The sequence below is a fragment of the Anomalospiza imberbis genome, chromosome 3, assembly GCF_031753505.1.
Source record: "Anomalospiza imberbis isolate Cuckoo-Finch-1a 21T00152 chromosome 3, ASM3175350v1, whole genome shotgun sequence".
Taxonomy (NCBI): Eukaryota; Metazoa; Chordata; class Aves; order Passeriformes; family Viduidae; genus Anomalospiza; species Anomalospiza imberbis.
Window position 1 is genome coordinate 108,647,756 of NC_089683.1, and position 15,772 is coordinate 108,663,527.

Genomic DNA, 15,772 nt, shown 5'->3' on the forward strand with positions numbered 1-15,772 from the left:
GCACATTGAAGGCAATTTACAAGGATGAACACCTTACATTGCTTTGGTATGCTGCTGCAGAAGGTAGCAAATCTTGGACAGCTGCTCCTGTACATGTACTAAACAGATCAGGAGACCACTCTTGTTGAATTAACTGCCTGGCTGTGGAAGGAACCGAATGTTTTAAGCTGTCCAGGGATTCTTTTTCGTTTGTAGTGACTCCCACATCCCCACCTCCTTTGGAGGACTAAATTTGAGATTAGTCCTAGGGTGAAATTGTGGCCTGCTGACATTTTAACATGTTTTCTGCTTTTATAAAAGGGCTGATGCTATAATTTAGCTCTCTGAACTATTAACAAAAAGATGCACACCATGCAGAAAAGCTATGCATAATCAGACCTAGAAACAGTGTTCTACTAATATATGCTGAGGAACTGCTTTGCAGTGTGATGTCTGTGTACAAGCTGTTTTGTATAAACAAATGCAGCTAAGAATTGAAATTCTGTTACTAATTTTGCTAATTGCTAATTTCCTTTTTTATTTTCTATCCACAGATCTTCATGTCTTTCGCTAAGAGGAAACTTGTCAAGATAATTGCCTCAACTATTGTGCCTTGGAGCAGCATGTACAAAACTGATCTTAAGAAGAAATAGTGATTAGTATCTGAAATAATTGCCAGGGAAAAAATCAAGAAAGGCTTTTTTTAAATATAATTTATGGAAGATATCATGACTAAAGTCCACTAAGAGGTTATTCTTACCCAGTAAAAAGGCACAGCTGCTGAAAGGAAAAAGAATACTTAGTAGAAAATTGTAAAACCCATTTTTGTTCCTGAAGGAACACATTACGTGTCCTGTCAACTCCTTTAGTGATGTGTTTTGACTTTTCTCTAGGAAACTGGTATTTCTGCAGTATGCAGAATTGGGTCAACCTTCTGTTAGTAGATTTTGGACTTTTCCCTTACTTGTAATTCTTTCTGTCAACAAGTCATGATTTTGTGCCTGTTTAACTAGGAATTAACTCATAGCTTTCTAACAGCATTTAAGAAAATTTCAAGACTATTCTAAAAGGATAAGGGTATTCAAAGTATCTGTAGTATTTCAGCTTCTTTTTCTACTGGTGCAGCTTGAGAGAGAGCAGAGTTGCAGCAGCCTGGTAGTGCTACCCAGATGCAGCTGGGGAAGGCATGCTTTACACTGGGCATAGGTGCCAAGGGAATCTCTTGTGGAGTGTTGACTTTGTAAAAGATATATTTCTCCAACAAACCATGTGTCACTGGTTTCTAAATGTGCTGATACAGTGTATGTGAGCAGATACTCTGACTTTTTGTGAGGTATGCTAAGTACATATCTGGCAGGAAACACTAATATTATAATGAGGTTTTAAAATTAACAGTCTTAATGCTGTGTCAGAACCTTGTTACTCTACAGATGCATTTGTATAAATGAACTTTTCTATCAGAGATGAAATTACATCTTTGGGGTTTTACACTCGCTTTGGTTTTTATAGATGAATATAATTTAAAACTACAAACTGTAAATGCAGTGTTATTTTAATGAATAAGGTGTATAATTATAATGATCTTTTTCAGTAACTCAAATTTTCTGTCAGTGTACTCAATCACAAAGAGTATTTTTCAACATTCCTTAGAATGATTCCTCATCTGCTGTTAAAATTGGGTAATTCTTTGCATTAAAACTCTACAGATGAAAATGTGTATCCAGTTTCTTTCCCTTTTCTTAGAGGGTTTATTTGATACTTAATGATGTCTCCTAGCTGTGCTTCGCTCCCTGCTTTTTTTCTGAACACATGAATGTGGATATAGCTCTAGACCCTCCATTTTACTTACTGCCTGCCTGTTCTTAAACAATCCTTGCTTCTTAAGCAAGAAGAGTATTCAGCCTGCTTAGTGCTTGTGTTTCAGGGTTTATCTCCTGTCTCACGGAGCATATACACGTTCTGATTGTATTTGGGGACAAGTAGGCAACCTTCTTGTACTGCTGCTTGTGGAATATGCTAAAAAATGCCTGCTCCTGAGACCAAATCATTCCTCTTAATCTCTGAAGATCAAGGCTTTGGTATAGAGCACCATCTTTGTGTTTGTCTGGGTCACAGCAGTGCGAACAAGAATTTTGGCATGAGTAATTCAGACGTTTATTTGTGCCAAAAGCCCCCTCCCCACCAACATCCTTTTAAATCTTACAAGAATTTTGGATTCTCCTCTGAAGATGAATATTCAACGCATCAATAGCAGGTAACTACTTTTTAAAATACTTTACCTAAATACTATGTGAAAAATGTTGAATGATCTTGTAATTTTTACATTGTCATTTACTACATTTTTCTACCCTTTTAGATATCCAAGATCCAGTCCTGGATAGGTAAGTATTCTGAACACTTTTTTTTTAGCAGTAACTGTTTCAAAGAAAAGCTAAAGTTTATTCACTTTTTTGCCTGATCTCCAAATATTTTTTTAGGCTACTCCATTTAGATAACTTACTTATGACTTAGCATGTGCATCTAAATGCATAGTAAGGCTCCTTACAAACGTTACACTTACTCAATTCATGAACTGAAAACAGTTACTCCTATTTTTTTTTTTGTTTTGTTTTGTCCTGCTCAGTTTTCAGAAGCACTGTATATGTCTTTAGGCAGATTGATTTTGGTAGCCTGTACCAGAAATTAATTTTCTCCCAAGACCCGAACAAGGATGTAAATGCCCAGAACAGTAGTCGTTAAGATTGTATATTTGTGTGCATGTGCATAAATGCACTGGTTTTAATTCAACTTTCTCCTTTAATTTGCAGCCTTCCAGTCTGGTGTTTTTCTTGCCTCTTCATGACCTCGTGTCTTGAGCAGCCTAGCTGGATCCCCTGGTTCCTGTTTCTTCTTGTTTCAAAATTCTGCTTTCTCCCATTTTAGATTCCCTACCCTTTTATATTCATATGCATACACTAGCCTTTTGCTACCTGTTTTGGTCTTTGCTATTTATCCTGAGACTTTGGTTGGGTTCCATGCAGTATTTTCCATGTGGCACTGCTCTCCTGGATTCCCTTCCACAGTGCAGTTAGTTTGTCTGAAGAACATCCCTGATGTGCTTTTGAGGTTTTAGTGACCTGATGGTCCTCACCTACATTTCTCTTCTGCTGCTTTGTCTTGCTCTAAGTAGACATTGGAGAAGACATTAAGACTGTACCTTTTGCTGCCCTACTTAGAAAGCAAAAGCATGAACCTTTTATAAAGAACTAAGCCTGTGGATTGTGGGGGATGATAAGCAAAGTGAAAGCGTTCCTGAGATAAAAAAATGCAAACAACTCCCCTCAACAACACATCTCCTCTTGGACATGTTTAGATTCATGAGATGTTTGTTCTGCCCCTTTCTGCTCTAATTAGGAAATGCAGTCACATTTTAGCTTCTAGGCTAAATGTAGATATTCCTTTTTTTTTTCCCCCTTCTGTCAAGTAATCTCTCTATTTCTGTTTGATTTTGTATCATTTTGACGAGCCTTTCTTTGCAAGTGCTCAGCTGTGGAATCCCTTATGCTCCACACCATAAGAGAAATGCTGCTGAATAGAATATCTTAGACTCATGTGAAATATGTTTTGTTTTCTTGTGTAACACACTCCCTTTAAAACATTTGTTTTGAATGTGGGTATGAATCTTTTCAGTTATCTGGCTGCTGCTTTGCTAATGGATTCAGAAAAGTCATTAAGCATGTGCGTATTGTGATCTCTGGCTCAAAGTGAGGCATCTGGAGGAAAATACCAAGTTTAAGTGGTTTTTTGGCGTTCATATTGCAGTTTTCCATGAGTGCAAATTTAAAGTGTTGATACCCTCAAGGTTATAAGTTTTTTATGCTGTTGCTGTGTTGTTGTGTAGCAAAGATTTAAAGTCTTTGTTTGACTTTCCATTCAGTTACAAAGCAGGAACATATTAACATAGTACATTACAAAAATATTTAAATGTAAAGCTGTTATGTCTGAGTTTCTGGTCATGTAAAATTCTTTTGCATAATTCTTGCTGTGTGAGTCCTTTTTTGGGGGGAATGGGCAGGTGGTTCAGAGAAGAAAACAGTTTTCTTATGCAAATTGAGTAAGATTTGTCATCGGAATTTAGAAGGACATGTCTGTTTCTGCTTATGAAATAAAATGGTAAAGCAGGTTTTGTGAAGTTTTGAAATTAAATATTTTTAACTTGAAAAGTAGCATTTGCTGAATATATAAGGAGTGAGTTTGTTTTTCTGAGTTTAGAATATGGGATTGAAGTTTTTGTCATAATTATGTGAACTGACATTTTCATGGGAATTCTCATTTAAGGAGACCTCTTAATGGTTTTGTATTTCTTTGTATGTTTTGGTAACATAGATCTATCCAAATAAAACGCTGTCTGTTATTGTTGGGTCTGAAATATATATTTTTAAATAACAATGTAACTTGTATTGCCTGAGATTTTTACAGTGCTGAAATGTTAGTAGTTGCTCAAAGCTAATCTGGGAGTAATTGCAACTTTGTTCTTTTTTTCTTGTTGTGTTTCAGGGAAATGAGGCAAGCTACCCTTTGGAAATGTGCTCGCACTGTAAGTTTTTTTAATTGCTACACTGTATTGTTGCAGAAGTCAGTTTTGTTTGAGGGTTGATATGTACAGAGTCCACGTATGTTACACAGTTTGCATACTAACTAAAAGAATAAAATTAAAAGGTTAAAAATTACCTTTGGAAATAGTACAGCTTTTGCTGTTAGATTGTAAAATCAAAAATCAGTCCGTCTTTAAAATAAAAATCACTTAAAGGTTTGAGGGTTTTCTTTGAGTCTTCCATTAGAATATTAAAAAAACTTACGATAGTCTTCATGTCTGTAGGGTGAAGTGTAGTTCAACCAGTGGGGCTTTTCCATCAGTCCTGGTGCCAGTTCCCCAGGGGTGTGGAGCACTCATGGTGCAGTCTGTGCTGTGTTAGGAGTGAAGTATATTGCCTAAACTGGCTTTGTGCCCTCAGAGGAAGGGAGAGGTTGAGACTAAATGAGCTCTTTTTTCCCCTGTGTATGTTTGCAGCCAAGCAGTTAGGTGAGAACCCACTTGGTGTTACTTGCTTTTGGCCATGTGAGAATAAAATTTGTTGCTCCATTTCATGGGGTTAGGCTACCCTGTAAAAATGACAAAGTCTTTTTTTGCTTGAAGCTGACCAAAGAAAGGGTTGTCTTGTGAAATGTCCTTGTGGTGTTCTGCTAAGTGTACCTATTCTTAGTGCTTTTTTGATTCGATGATTTTCTTCAGCCCTAAAGTGTGTGTAGACCTGCGTATGTGTCTTCTGAACCACCTGATAAAATTCCTTATCTTAGGTGAATTGGATCTTGTTTGTAAACAGGGTAACCCTTCAAGAGAGGGACTGTTTTCTACATTCCTTTCACAGTGCTTGTCATGTGCTTGTGCTACCCTGTGGCTCATGTAACTCAAACTGTAATAGAAAATAAATGGTCATGGAGAAATCTTTGTCTAAATATGTTTTTTCAGAGAAGTGAGACTGCAGCTGGTAGTTTGCAAGTCCTCTGTGCCTAATAGGAATATCTACATGGACTCTAATTTGTGTCATAAGTTTGCAAGCACTTGGGAATATCATCCACAGCAGTGCATAGCTGCGTAATGCTCTCAGTATATTTTGTTAAATGCAAATACATGGTTGGAGTTTTGTACTTGATGAAGACTTCAGTAGTGTTTTCCTGAATCATATATATATCTGAATCTTACATTACTGCTCCATTGGTCAGTGTTTTGTTATGGACAAACTGTTTTCTGAAGAATTATTTTTTAGCTAGTCATGTCAGTGTCAGAGTTGTAAGCAGTGTGTTGCCATCATTAACTTCTCATTCTAGGACCAACTTTGTTCATTGGTAGCAATGGGCAGCCTAAAGGTTTATTATTGAACTTCTTTGCCCATTTTTATTGCAGAGAAAGTGAGGATTTTTGCATAATATTCTGTGGTTAAACGGTATGTTGAGGCTGTTATTGTTCAGATCTGAAGTTTTGTATGATTAAAGGTTGCTCTGCTCTGATGGCTTTTCCCACAGCAGAAGGTTGGCTGTATCCTGCAAAACTCAACACACCAGGAAAATGGATTTATCACTGTCCCTTTGCTTGGATGGGCCCAGCCACTGCAGTGATGGTGCTGTACCTAAAGATCCTGAGTGCCTCAGCATTCTGAAAGCCAGGGGTTTTGGGCACGGCCGTGCACAGCTGCTGGCTGGAAGCAAGCTTGCCAAGTAGATGTTCACATTGTTCTTCAAATGTTAAATGTTCCTGCTGCTTCCCAGAAATTGTCACTGACAGGTGTAAAGTTTTCAAGGCAAGGCCAGACGACGTCTTTGAAGATCATGTGACAGGGATTTTGAATTCATTTTGTGTTAAAGTAGGCAGTTACGTGAAGCAAATTCAGGATGCCACAGAGAGGATGCGCACCCATTAGATAGTCAAGCATATTCTTTTAACCTTTCATTTTAGAACATCAGTTCTTCTCAGTGGGTGAATTAGTGTTGTTGGATTCCTTTAAGTGGTTTAGTTTTGTTTCTCCGCTGTGCTGTGCCAGAAATTACTGAAAACCTACCACTGTTTTCCATGGTGAAAATTTGATGTCAGCCAGAATCTGTCAAACTGTTCATAAGGAAATTTTATCACAGCAAAAAGATGTAGAGAAGACTATTTTGTAATAGAGTAAAGAATAGTTTTTAGTACAGTATTTTTAATAGAAACACTCTTTTGTAGAGTGTTTGGATTTTAGGATAAGAAGACTAGTATCTCTCTCCTAACTTAGGAAATTGTAATTGACACATCTGAAGTCATGAAAAGGATTAGGCCAGCTGTGTGTAAGCATATACAAGATGAGTGGTTGAATGTGTTCTCAAGGGTATCATCTTTTTGAAATCTGATCTCCAAAACTGAAATGGCTGACGTGGTTGCTACTCTGAAACGTTATATTTGTCAATCAGATGAGGCTGTAGGTAGAGGTGCGAGTTTTGCTGAAGGCCCGTTTTATTTTGAGATCTCTGCAATATATTCTTCTAGAGGAAAATTGGTCTGGAAACATTTAAAATTCATTTCAGAACATGTGCGATTTGCAAAATTTCTCCTACTACCTTTGCAATATTCCTGCCTATAATGATTTCATGTTTGAAAAGTTAGTGGAAATGGGGCTCTGTGACCACGCTCTGGTCTGGCTTTTGTTAGTTAAACCTTTGAGCCAGTATTCCAAGAGTATCTGAAAAGCCAGCCTTTTAAATACAGGGGTAAACATTTAGATTTCAGAAGTGCTCTGCACCTAATTGCTGAGAGATGTACAGCTTTTCTAAGGTCTGTACCCTTTGCAGATGCCTGTGTGTGTACTGTGTGCAGCAAAGATGTACCATGCTTCTTAATGCATATGCAATTATCCTGTTAAAGCATCACTGAATGCAGTGGGTTTCAGAAATCTGTAGTTTTAGGGCATTCTTTACTTTTGGCTCTCAGATTAATAAAAAGATAGCTATGTACCTTTATGTTAACTGTTAAAAAGTTACTGGTACTGTTTTCAACATAGAGCACACTGAAATTGGCTTCTAATAAAGCTTTTTGAGTTGCCACTTGAGTAGTTTTTGCAGTCTTATCTGAGCATCAGTTACATGCATAACAATTTGAAACAGAATTGTTTTAAAACCTAATGGATCATGCTCTACTGCTGTGTTGAAGGGCAGAAATGAGGATCAGCATATTAGAAAGTGAGCAACTGGGAGATAAAGACTCCTGCACTAAAATGGGAGTGAGGCAAAGCATTTGCAAGTAGTTTCTTGGGAGCATTTTAACCTGATTCATCATATTTTTAGATGTATGCAAATGAATTCAAGAGATGAAGCAGGTGTTGGCCCCAAGAATTTTAATACTTGGATAGAGTCTTTTGAAAGTACTGATAGTTCTTTAACAAAAAAATCCTTAGTACCAGAACTACTTAACACCTGCCTTATGTTCATTATAAGGGGAACAAAATCTAAAATGGATTATGAAATAAGCATAAATACCTCTAAGTGTTTTAAAACAGTGCAGAATTTGATGTGTGTGCAGGGCTGCCAATAAAGCATTTTAAAGAAAAGCACTTAGCAGTTATTATTTCCAGCCAGTTAGTAAGTTTCTGAGCTCAGGCATCAGTGCCAAGGTGAGGGGACACTGTGTGCTTCTGCTGAAAAGCTGGGAAGCACAGAGCCCCCTGTCAGCTGGGGAGCACAGCACACAAAAGGCTGATTTGGATCTGAGTGCTCTGGGTTGCTGGGAGGGTGGTGATGAGTCACAGGCAAACTCTGCCTCAAACAGTGTAAACAAAGCTCAGTCCTGATTTTCCTTAGTGGTGGTATCACCCTTTTTACACTACTGGGAACTTGGACTTCCTGGGAGTTCCTAGTGTTTTTATCTGGCCTGGTCTCCTGAGCTGGTCTTAAATTCTGTCTGCTACTGCCACCATCAGTCCTTTCAGCTCAGCTTTCCCTTGAGCTGAACTATCTTGTGCCTTACTTTTCCAGCAGAACTTAGGAGAGTTTGTGTGGGCACAAAGTCATATTTTTTGTTCAGACACTGAGAATTAATTTCAGTGCTCTGTTCTTCAGTGAGAGCTCTGTGGAATTTTAAGAAAGTCTATTGATAAAGACAAGGAAAATATAGGCCTTGTAAAAAAGGGGAGCATCCATCTTAGATGGGAACTGTTGTATATGTGCAGTCTGGGAGATAACGTCTACAAAAAATGAATAAGATATTATTGAAATCTGCTGTTATACGTAAATGTATGCTGTTTTCCTTTAAAAAATCCAAAGGAGAACGAAGAAACAAACATTAAGCTCCAGAAGACCTGCATAGTTTTTAGGTAAATTCAGCATAGGCAGGGAGAGTCACCAGAAATGAAGACTGTGAACTGGAGAAAGAATAGACTGAAGGTATGCCCATCTAAGGCATATTATACTGTGATGTATCCATCCCTTATTTTATATTTGTGTTCTTATTTCTTAAAGCTATTCTATGAAGACAAAGATGCTACTGAAATACAAATTTTTTTCAAGTGTATAAGGTTTTTAAAATGCAGCTTGTGGAAAGGGTTTAATGGGTAGGTGAGGTGCTTGCAATATATTCAAGGAAAAATAATGAAATTCTGATATTTGATTTTCATACAGTCAGTTATGAACACAGTGATCTCATGTTTATCCAGATATGTTCATTAGGAACAGAGGCTTATATGCTGATGAACTATTAAAGAAAATTTTCTTAGTCCTGCATTTACTTTGCTTTTTCATTATTTCCTCCTCCAAGTCCTGTCATTCATGCTGTATTAATGCCAGAAACAAAACTTAGGAAGAGTTTGCTATTTGGTCAGCTTTTGGCAGAGATGCTGGTTTTTTCCAGTATTGTTTTTTGACTTGTTTTGACTCCTGTTAAGAAAAGAACCTCTCTCAGATCTCCAGTGCAGCCAAACCCTTTGCTTGAATGTTTCAAGGTTTGGAATGAGAAATTTTAATTCCATTTCTATTAGAAACTGCTGCCAGATATTTGTACCTAGACTGTGCATTGAAGTTGAGCTGGTATGAGCTATGAAATGGGACGTGTGTATATGTGGAGAAAGAGAATTAACATTTTTCAAATATCCCTATGTTCATAATTGTGGCAGCTGTTGCTTTGTTACAGTTCAGCAAAACATGAAATGATTGAGAAATACTCTTACATCCCTTTGCAACCTCCCCCCCTTCCTGTGATCTGATTCTTACCTTTATCATCCATAATCTTGACCTCCTTGTCTACCATCTTTGAAACAAAACAAAACAAAATTTCTTCTCTTACACTTGCTAGTTTTGGAATGTAAGGACCTTGTTAACTGCAGCTGTGAGGCTGGTTAACCCAGCAGTGGTTCTTGTGCCCAGCAGATGATGGCAGAGCAGCATTGCTTGTTAATACTGTGTCCAGTGGATCAGTTTCTGAATGCTGCAAGAAAATGTTCTTTTTATAGTTCATATTGGTAGTTCCTGCTAGAGATGTATTAACTCGAGATAAAATTCATTTCTGAGAAGGGTTTGTTTTCTTAGCACGTCTCTGCAATGGCAAAGTTGGTCTTGTCTGTCTTTAGTGCCAGCTTGTGCCAGTTTAAGCTATGTAGACTTGTGTATGTGGTAGTTAACTCCACTTCATAGCAGAGCATTTGCAGAGCTCTGGGTGGTCACTGTCAGTCTTTGCTCTTATATTCGTGAGAAAAAATGGCATGGACTTGGGCTCCCAAACCAGGAAGTGGAACTGATGTAATGAAATAAGACTTTGCCTAATGTGACCGCTGGGATGTGAGAAAATGCTGTTACCTAATGGGTCTGTAGTCCTGCTTCAGGCAGTTCTGTGTGCCTGTCCTAATTTGGGAAAATGTTATTGATGTGTTTTGGTACTTAGGAGTTTCTTACATGTTACTTAGAAATGTTATAGAACTTGCAGTTCATTAACTCATTAGTTTCTGTGGCAAGGGAGAAGGGATCCAGCCGTGTTCATGCTTCTTACCATTTTTCTCCATTGTGATTTTGCGAAGTTGCATAACTATGAAGTATTTCAGGTTTTTGGGAGGCTTTAGAACTGACCAAAATGGAAAGATTAGTCTTTCTCTTAATACTGGAAGTGAGATTCCACTGATGTGGTAAGAAGCTGACAGTGCATTATATACACCATAGACAATATTTTCAGTTTGCTGCTTAGTTGTTTTAAAGTGAAGTAATATGGGTATAAATTATGTCAATGCATGTACTTATTTTACCAGGGGAAATGTGCTTACATAGGTAGTGTGATATGTCACCCTTAATATTTTTGTGCTTTTTCAAATGCTTGTGCTGTGAGGCTTTTTTGAAGCTGTGAATTCTTTCTATGGGAGTTGCAAGTAGAGCTTGCACTAAAAATGAAGTTCCCACATTTGAAGCTTGCCATGGTGCTGTCTGCATTAAAATGAGCTGGGCCCAGTAATTGTCCAGTGGCAGGACTGGGAGTGAGGATGAGTAGAAGCAAAAGAGTTTCTGTGCACAGAAGCAAAAGTTGGCAGATACCTTTCAGTGTATTGGTGAGAAGCAGCATTTTGTGCTGATGGAACTCATAAAATGGCCTGTGGAGCTCTGCTTTGCCATTCCTCTTTAATGCTGTATTCTTCTAGTCCCTTGATGATGTTCTACATCCAGGTTACTGCATGGTGCTGTCTCCCTCTGTGTCATCTGGAGGGGTTCCTGGGTAGCTGTGCAGTGTGCTGCTGCCACTGCTGTGCTGTTGGACTGTTCAGGGCACACCTCCAGTTATGGTCAAGGCTTCTGCACAAACTGGGGTAAAAGGAATAGTTCAATGCAGTTGAGAGGTTAATTATGTGAAATACCACACTGCTTACTAAAAACCCAGGAAAGTGAATTGTGTTTAGTCTCACTTTTGTAGCCCTAGAGGCAGAATCAGGTCCGTCACCTTCTGGCACAGCAAAGAGAAGATTATTCTGGGACTGCAGACTGGTTTTTGCCCTTTGCCTCTGCAGTTGCAAGCAGTAACTGAGACTGACTGCAGAATGTCAGAAAATCGTCTTGTGCCTTTGGACTTCTGTCAGGCTCTCTTTCATTCTGAAATAGCACAGTCCTGAGGACTCTGTGTCTCACTGGTTTTTAGACAAGGATATCAAGGAACTGAAGTGGAAGTTGGTTACTGTTGGTAGAGGATCGAGTCTTTGAGTTGGCTACAATTTCAAAACATCAAGCTCTGCAGGTTTGCTGACCTTATCTATTGGAAAGACTCAGAGCTGTTCGATTTTATGCTGCACTTCTACAAAAGCCTGAGAAGGTACTGATGTGATGTGAAATGGATCAGGTGCCTTGTAGAAGATAACATACAATTTCTGTTACTGTTGGAGCAAACACACTTCTAAATGGAGCTAAGAAATTTGAGTTAAGCTCAAGTTAAGGAGAAGGTTGGAAGGGTGAGTTTGCACCCTTAGGTTCTGCAAGGTATGTTTGCTGTGGTTTAGCTAAAAAGGATGAGCAACACGTGAACAGACTTGGATCTCGTAAATGAAGCTGCTGACAGGGTATTTTTAAGTTGTTACGGGGAATTTTTTTAAGCTTTTCAGCAGTAGCAAAGTACATGATTGTTTTAATTGTTTTTTTGGATTCACAGGTTTAGTCTGTTCTGGGCATAAGCAGAAGTGTAAAACAGGGTACTAGGTATATGCTTTAATTGAGATTCTCTATACATTTGAACAGATTAGATGAAGAGGTGCTGCTGCAGAACCTGAATCTGCTTTAATTTCTGGGACAAAAAAAAAAAAAAAAGCTGTATGCAAGTTGTGGCTACAGGTGTGTCTGTTTCCTGTCTGAGATGGAGAGGAAAAATAATCTTAGGTCAGTCAGGGGGATGTTTTGAGTAGGTGAGAGAGAACTGGTTACAAGTAGGACTGTTAACCTGCTTAACTTGACTCTTATCCCAGGAGATCTCATATTCAGTATGCTGAAGAAGCACTAGTTTTGCTAAAAAGTTTAATATAACTGTCTTTCTGACATATTATGTTAGTCCAGTGTAAACATAATACTGTCTCCTTCAGAGAACACTTGGTCTCTTCCTCAAATTATTCATATCTGGTATTTGTAAGAGCTGACTAAGAGCTAACTAGCTAAGCATCCTTAATCCTTCAAAATGTTGTGTCAGCATGTGGTATTCAGTGAGTCACAAGGCTAATAGCTATATTATGGCAGGTGCAGGGAGGAAAAAAGGTAAGTCTTACTTAAAATAAAATTGTGTTTGTCTTCAGAATTTCATGTTATCTTTATAGCTGTTTAATAGTTATAATAAAATAGGAGAAAATCTTGTAGGAAAGCAATGAATTGTGCTTTGTGTTTAGCTGCAAAGGGTTTACTGAAGCCTTTCTGAGAATAAGTATGGGGTTGTTTTTCATTTCAGTTGATGCTGATGAGATAAAAAGACTAGGAAAGAGATTTAAGAAGCTTGATTTGGACAACTCTGGTTCTCTGAGCGTGGAAGAGTTCATGTCTTTACCTGAATTGCAACAGAACCCGTTAGTACAGCGAGTAATAGATATATTTGACACAGATGGCAATGGAGAAGTGGATTTTAAAGGTAAGGCACAGTGTTCTGTGACAGGTGGTGGTACTTCAGAATTCCTAGAGCTTTAGAATTCAGGATTTTCTTCATCTGAGAGAGGAGATATGTTAAATCATCAGATTTTAACATATCTGAAGAAGTTGTGTTAAAATAAGGTGCTAAATCCTAGTGGAACTAAATACCAGTAAAACTAGTTTCTTTGCATTAGGGCACTTCTGAGTGAAATGTTTCAAAGACCAGATTGTTTAGTAATAGCTTTTAAGGTCAGGCTGACTGAGGACTATTTATTAAATATCTCTTAAAGTGCACCAATTTAGACTCTTAATTTTGATGCTGAGGAGAGAGTGAAGAAAGTGTGGTAGGCTAAGTGGTGTGTTTCTGCATAAGTTGTATTTGTCCAAATGAAATCTCTCCTTTGGAATATTTAGAAAATAGGAAGGAGCTCAGGTTTTTCTGTTGCTACTTCTTTTGTGGGATTATTTTTAGGTAGATCTTAGATTGACACTTGAAGAAAAAAATCCAAACAACCCAGAAGATTTGATTTAGCTCATTTCTCAAAATTTTAGATTAATTTTAAATATTCATGATTAAAAGGGCCAACAGGCTATAACCTTCCTCACTAGTTCATCTTAAAAAAGTGTCTGAAATTTTAATGTTTGTAATATCTGTTCAAGGTGATACTTAGTATTTCTTATGACTACGGAAGTTAATCAGTCTTGCATTTTTTTTTAATTGGAGAAAGTACTTAAATCTTATTTATACTGACAGACTGACATTCTAAATAAGAAATATTAATATACAAGAGCTGGTAACCTTTGCAAAATCCATTAAATGTCTTTAGGGGTAGCTACAGTACAACCAGAATGTTGAGTTTTGATCAGAAGCAGTAATTGTTGCATGGAACTATTCAAAATCCCCTTGTAAAAATAGTTATGAGCAATGATGATCATGTTGTGTGTGACATTGACCTGTGATTAATACAGTTATCAAGAGTTGTTCCTCTTGGAAGGGAACAGGAAGTTGGCAAAATAAATTTTCTTTTATAGAAAAATATTATTTTAGCATTTCTTCAAAAGCAGTTTTCAGTTTCAGTGTAATTCTTTACATTGAGAAACCATTGTTGTGACATAGTCTGTTCAGTGAGAGCTGCATTGGATTTAGGGTTCCTCCCACTGAAGAACACTAAATATCAAATTACACAGACATTTAGGTATCACAAGGTAGGCAATATTTTAAAGATTAGATTGCTTTTACAATTTATAAAATTTTCTGAATGTTGACTTCTTTGTTCATTAAAAAATGTGCTTTTTTATACATGTTTTCCTTGCATTGTTTAGAATTTATAGAAGGAGTCTCCCAGTTCAGTGTCAAAGGAGATAAAGAACAGAAGTTGAGGTGTAAGTATTTTAATTTTCCTTAACAAAAATTTTCTGATCCTCAGAAATACACTTTTGTAAGTTAAGATTAAGAAATTGGCAAATCCAAATTGTTGTAAAGAATGGAAAATAATGAAAGTAGATTGTAAGCTTTTTGCACATTTTGTCCTTTATTTGTTGTGAAGATTTGTTAGCACTCTTTTCTGCAGGGAAGGTTGGAGGAGGTTGGTTGCTTTCTGTTTATAAAAAAAGTAAATTCATTTAAGAACAGCTTGCTGAACTTACAGGGCCTAAGAATAATACTCAATTATTTGCTATTACAGTAGGAAAGCATTAAATTCTTGTTTCAGAACTGCATCTCCAGACCCAGGCTTTAGAAGTAGAAAAGAGCTTCAGTTACAGATGTAGCTTCCAATAACTAAGACTGAAATGTTTAAAAATAAATTCAGTCTTGATGCCAAGTTGTTTGCAGCAAAGTAACCAGATGGGATTTTGAGTCATCTGTTTCCTGGAAGGTTGTAATTTTTTTGCTGGCTGGGTGCTTTACTTGTGGTGGGGAAGATTTTCTTTTTTGGTATTCACAGAATGCTTTTACTGCTGGTGCTAGAACAATTTCAGGTGTTTTCTAAAGTGAGTATATATTGTTTTCCAACCACAGTTGCTACCAGATGGTTGGTTTATTTATTTATGATTTTTTTTTTTGCAGTTGCTTTTCGCATTTATGATATGGACAAAGATGGCTATATCTCAAATGGAGAGCTCTTCCAGGTGCTGAAGATGATGGTTGGGAACAATCTCAAAGACACTCAGTTACAGCAAATTGTAGATAAAACCATAATTAATGCAGATAAGGATGGTGATGGAAGAATATCCTTTGAAGAATTTTGTGCTGTAAGTAATTTCTAAAGAAAAATTGAGTCATTTACAGAGAGAGAACAAGGAAAAAAAACCTCTTAAGTGCTGCTCTGGAAAAAGAGTAAACCATTAAAAGGTGCATTTTTATGAACTTAGAGGTTTACTGAACAGAATGCTTAAATGTAGCATTTAACACTTGAAGGGGTTGATTTCAACCCATGTGATAGATTTGTTTAATTAGTTAACAGCAAGTTTTAAATGCTTTTCTCAGAAAAAGTAAATGATACATTGAATCTTGATCCTTTAAAAATTGCAATAATGAGTGTTTACACATTGATTTTAAATGGTATATTAAGGAAGATACACTTGACAGCATGGTTTGGGCCTTGCTTTTTTTTCCTAATCTTTGAATTTATAACTTCAGTTCAAACATAACTTGTTCATATTCAAA

At 37.2% G+C, this 15,772-nt stretch overlaps 1 protein-coding gene across 2 annotated transcripts in view; it reads left to right on the plus strand.

Annotated features, from left to right (window-relative positions):
- Positions 1-15,772, plus strand: part of PPP3R1 (protein phosphatase 3 regulatory subunit B, alpha) — a 37,836-nt gene that overhangs the window by 18,913 nt on the left and 3,151 nt on the right. Inside the window, exons 1-5 of one of the 2 annotated variants that reach the window (XM_068186351.1) lie at positions 2,337-2,360; positions 4,516-4,555; positions 12,929-13,105; positions 14,428-14,487; positions 15,173-15,357. In XM_068186351.1, coding sequence (XP_068042452.1) covers positions 4,543-4,555; positions 12,929-13,105; positions 14,428-14,487; positions 15,173-15,357 — 435 coding nt within the window. In that variant the 5' untranslated portion in view covers positions 2,337-2,360; positions 4,516-4,542. Of the gene's footprint in view, positions 1-2,336; positions 2,361-4,515; positions 4,556-12,928; positions 13,106-14,427; positions 14,488-15,172; positions 15,358-15,772 lie in introns of those variants that run through there. The other variant, XM_068186350.1, reaches the window with a different exon arrangement.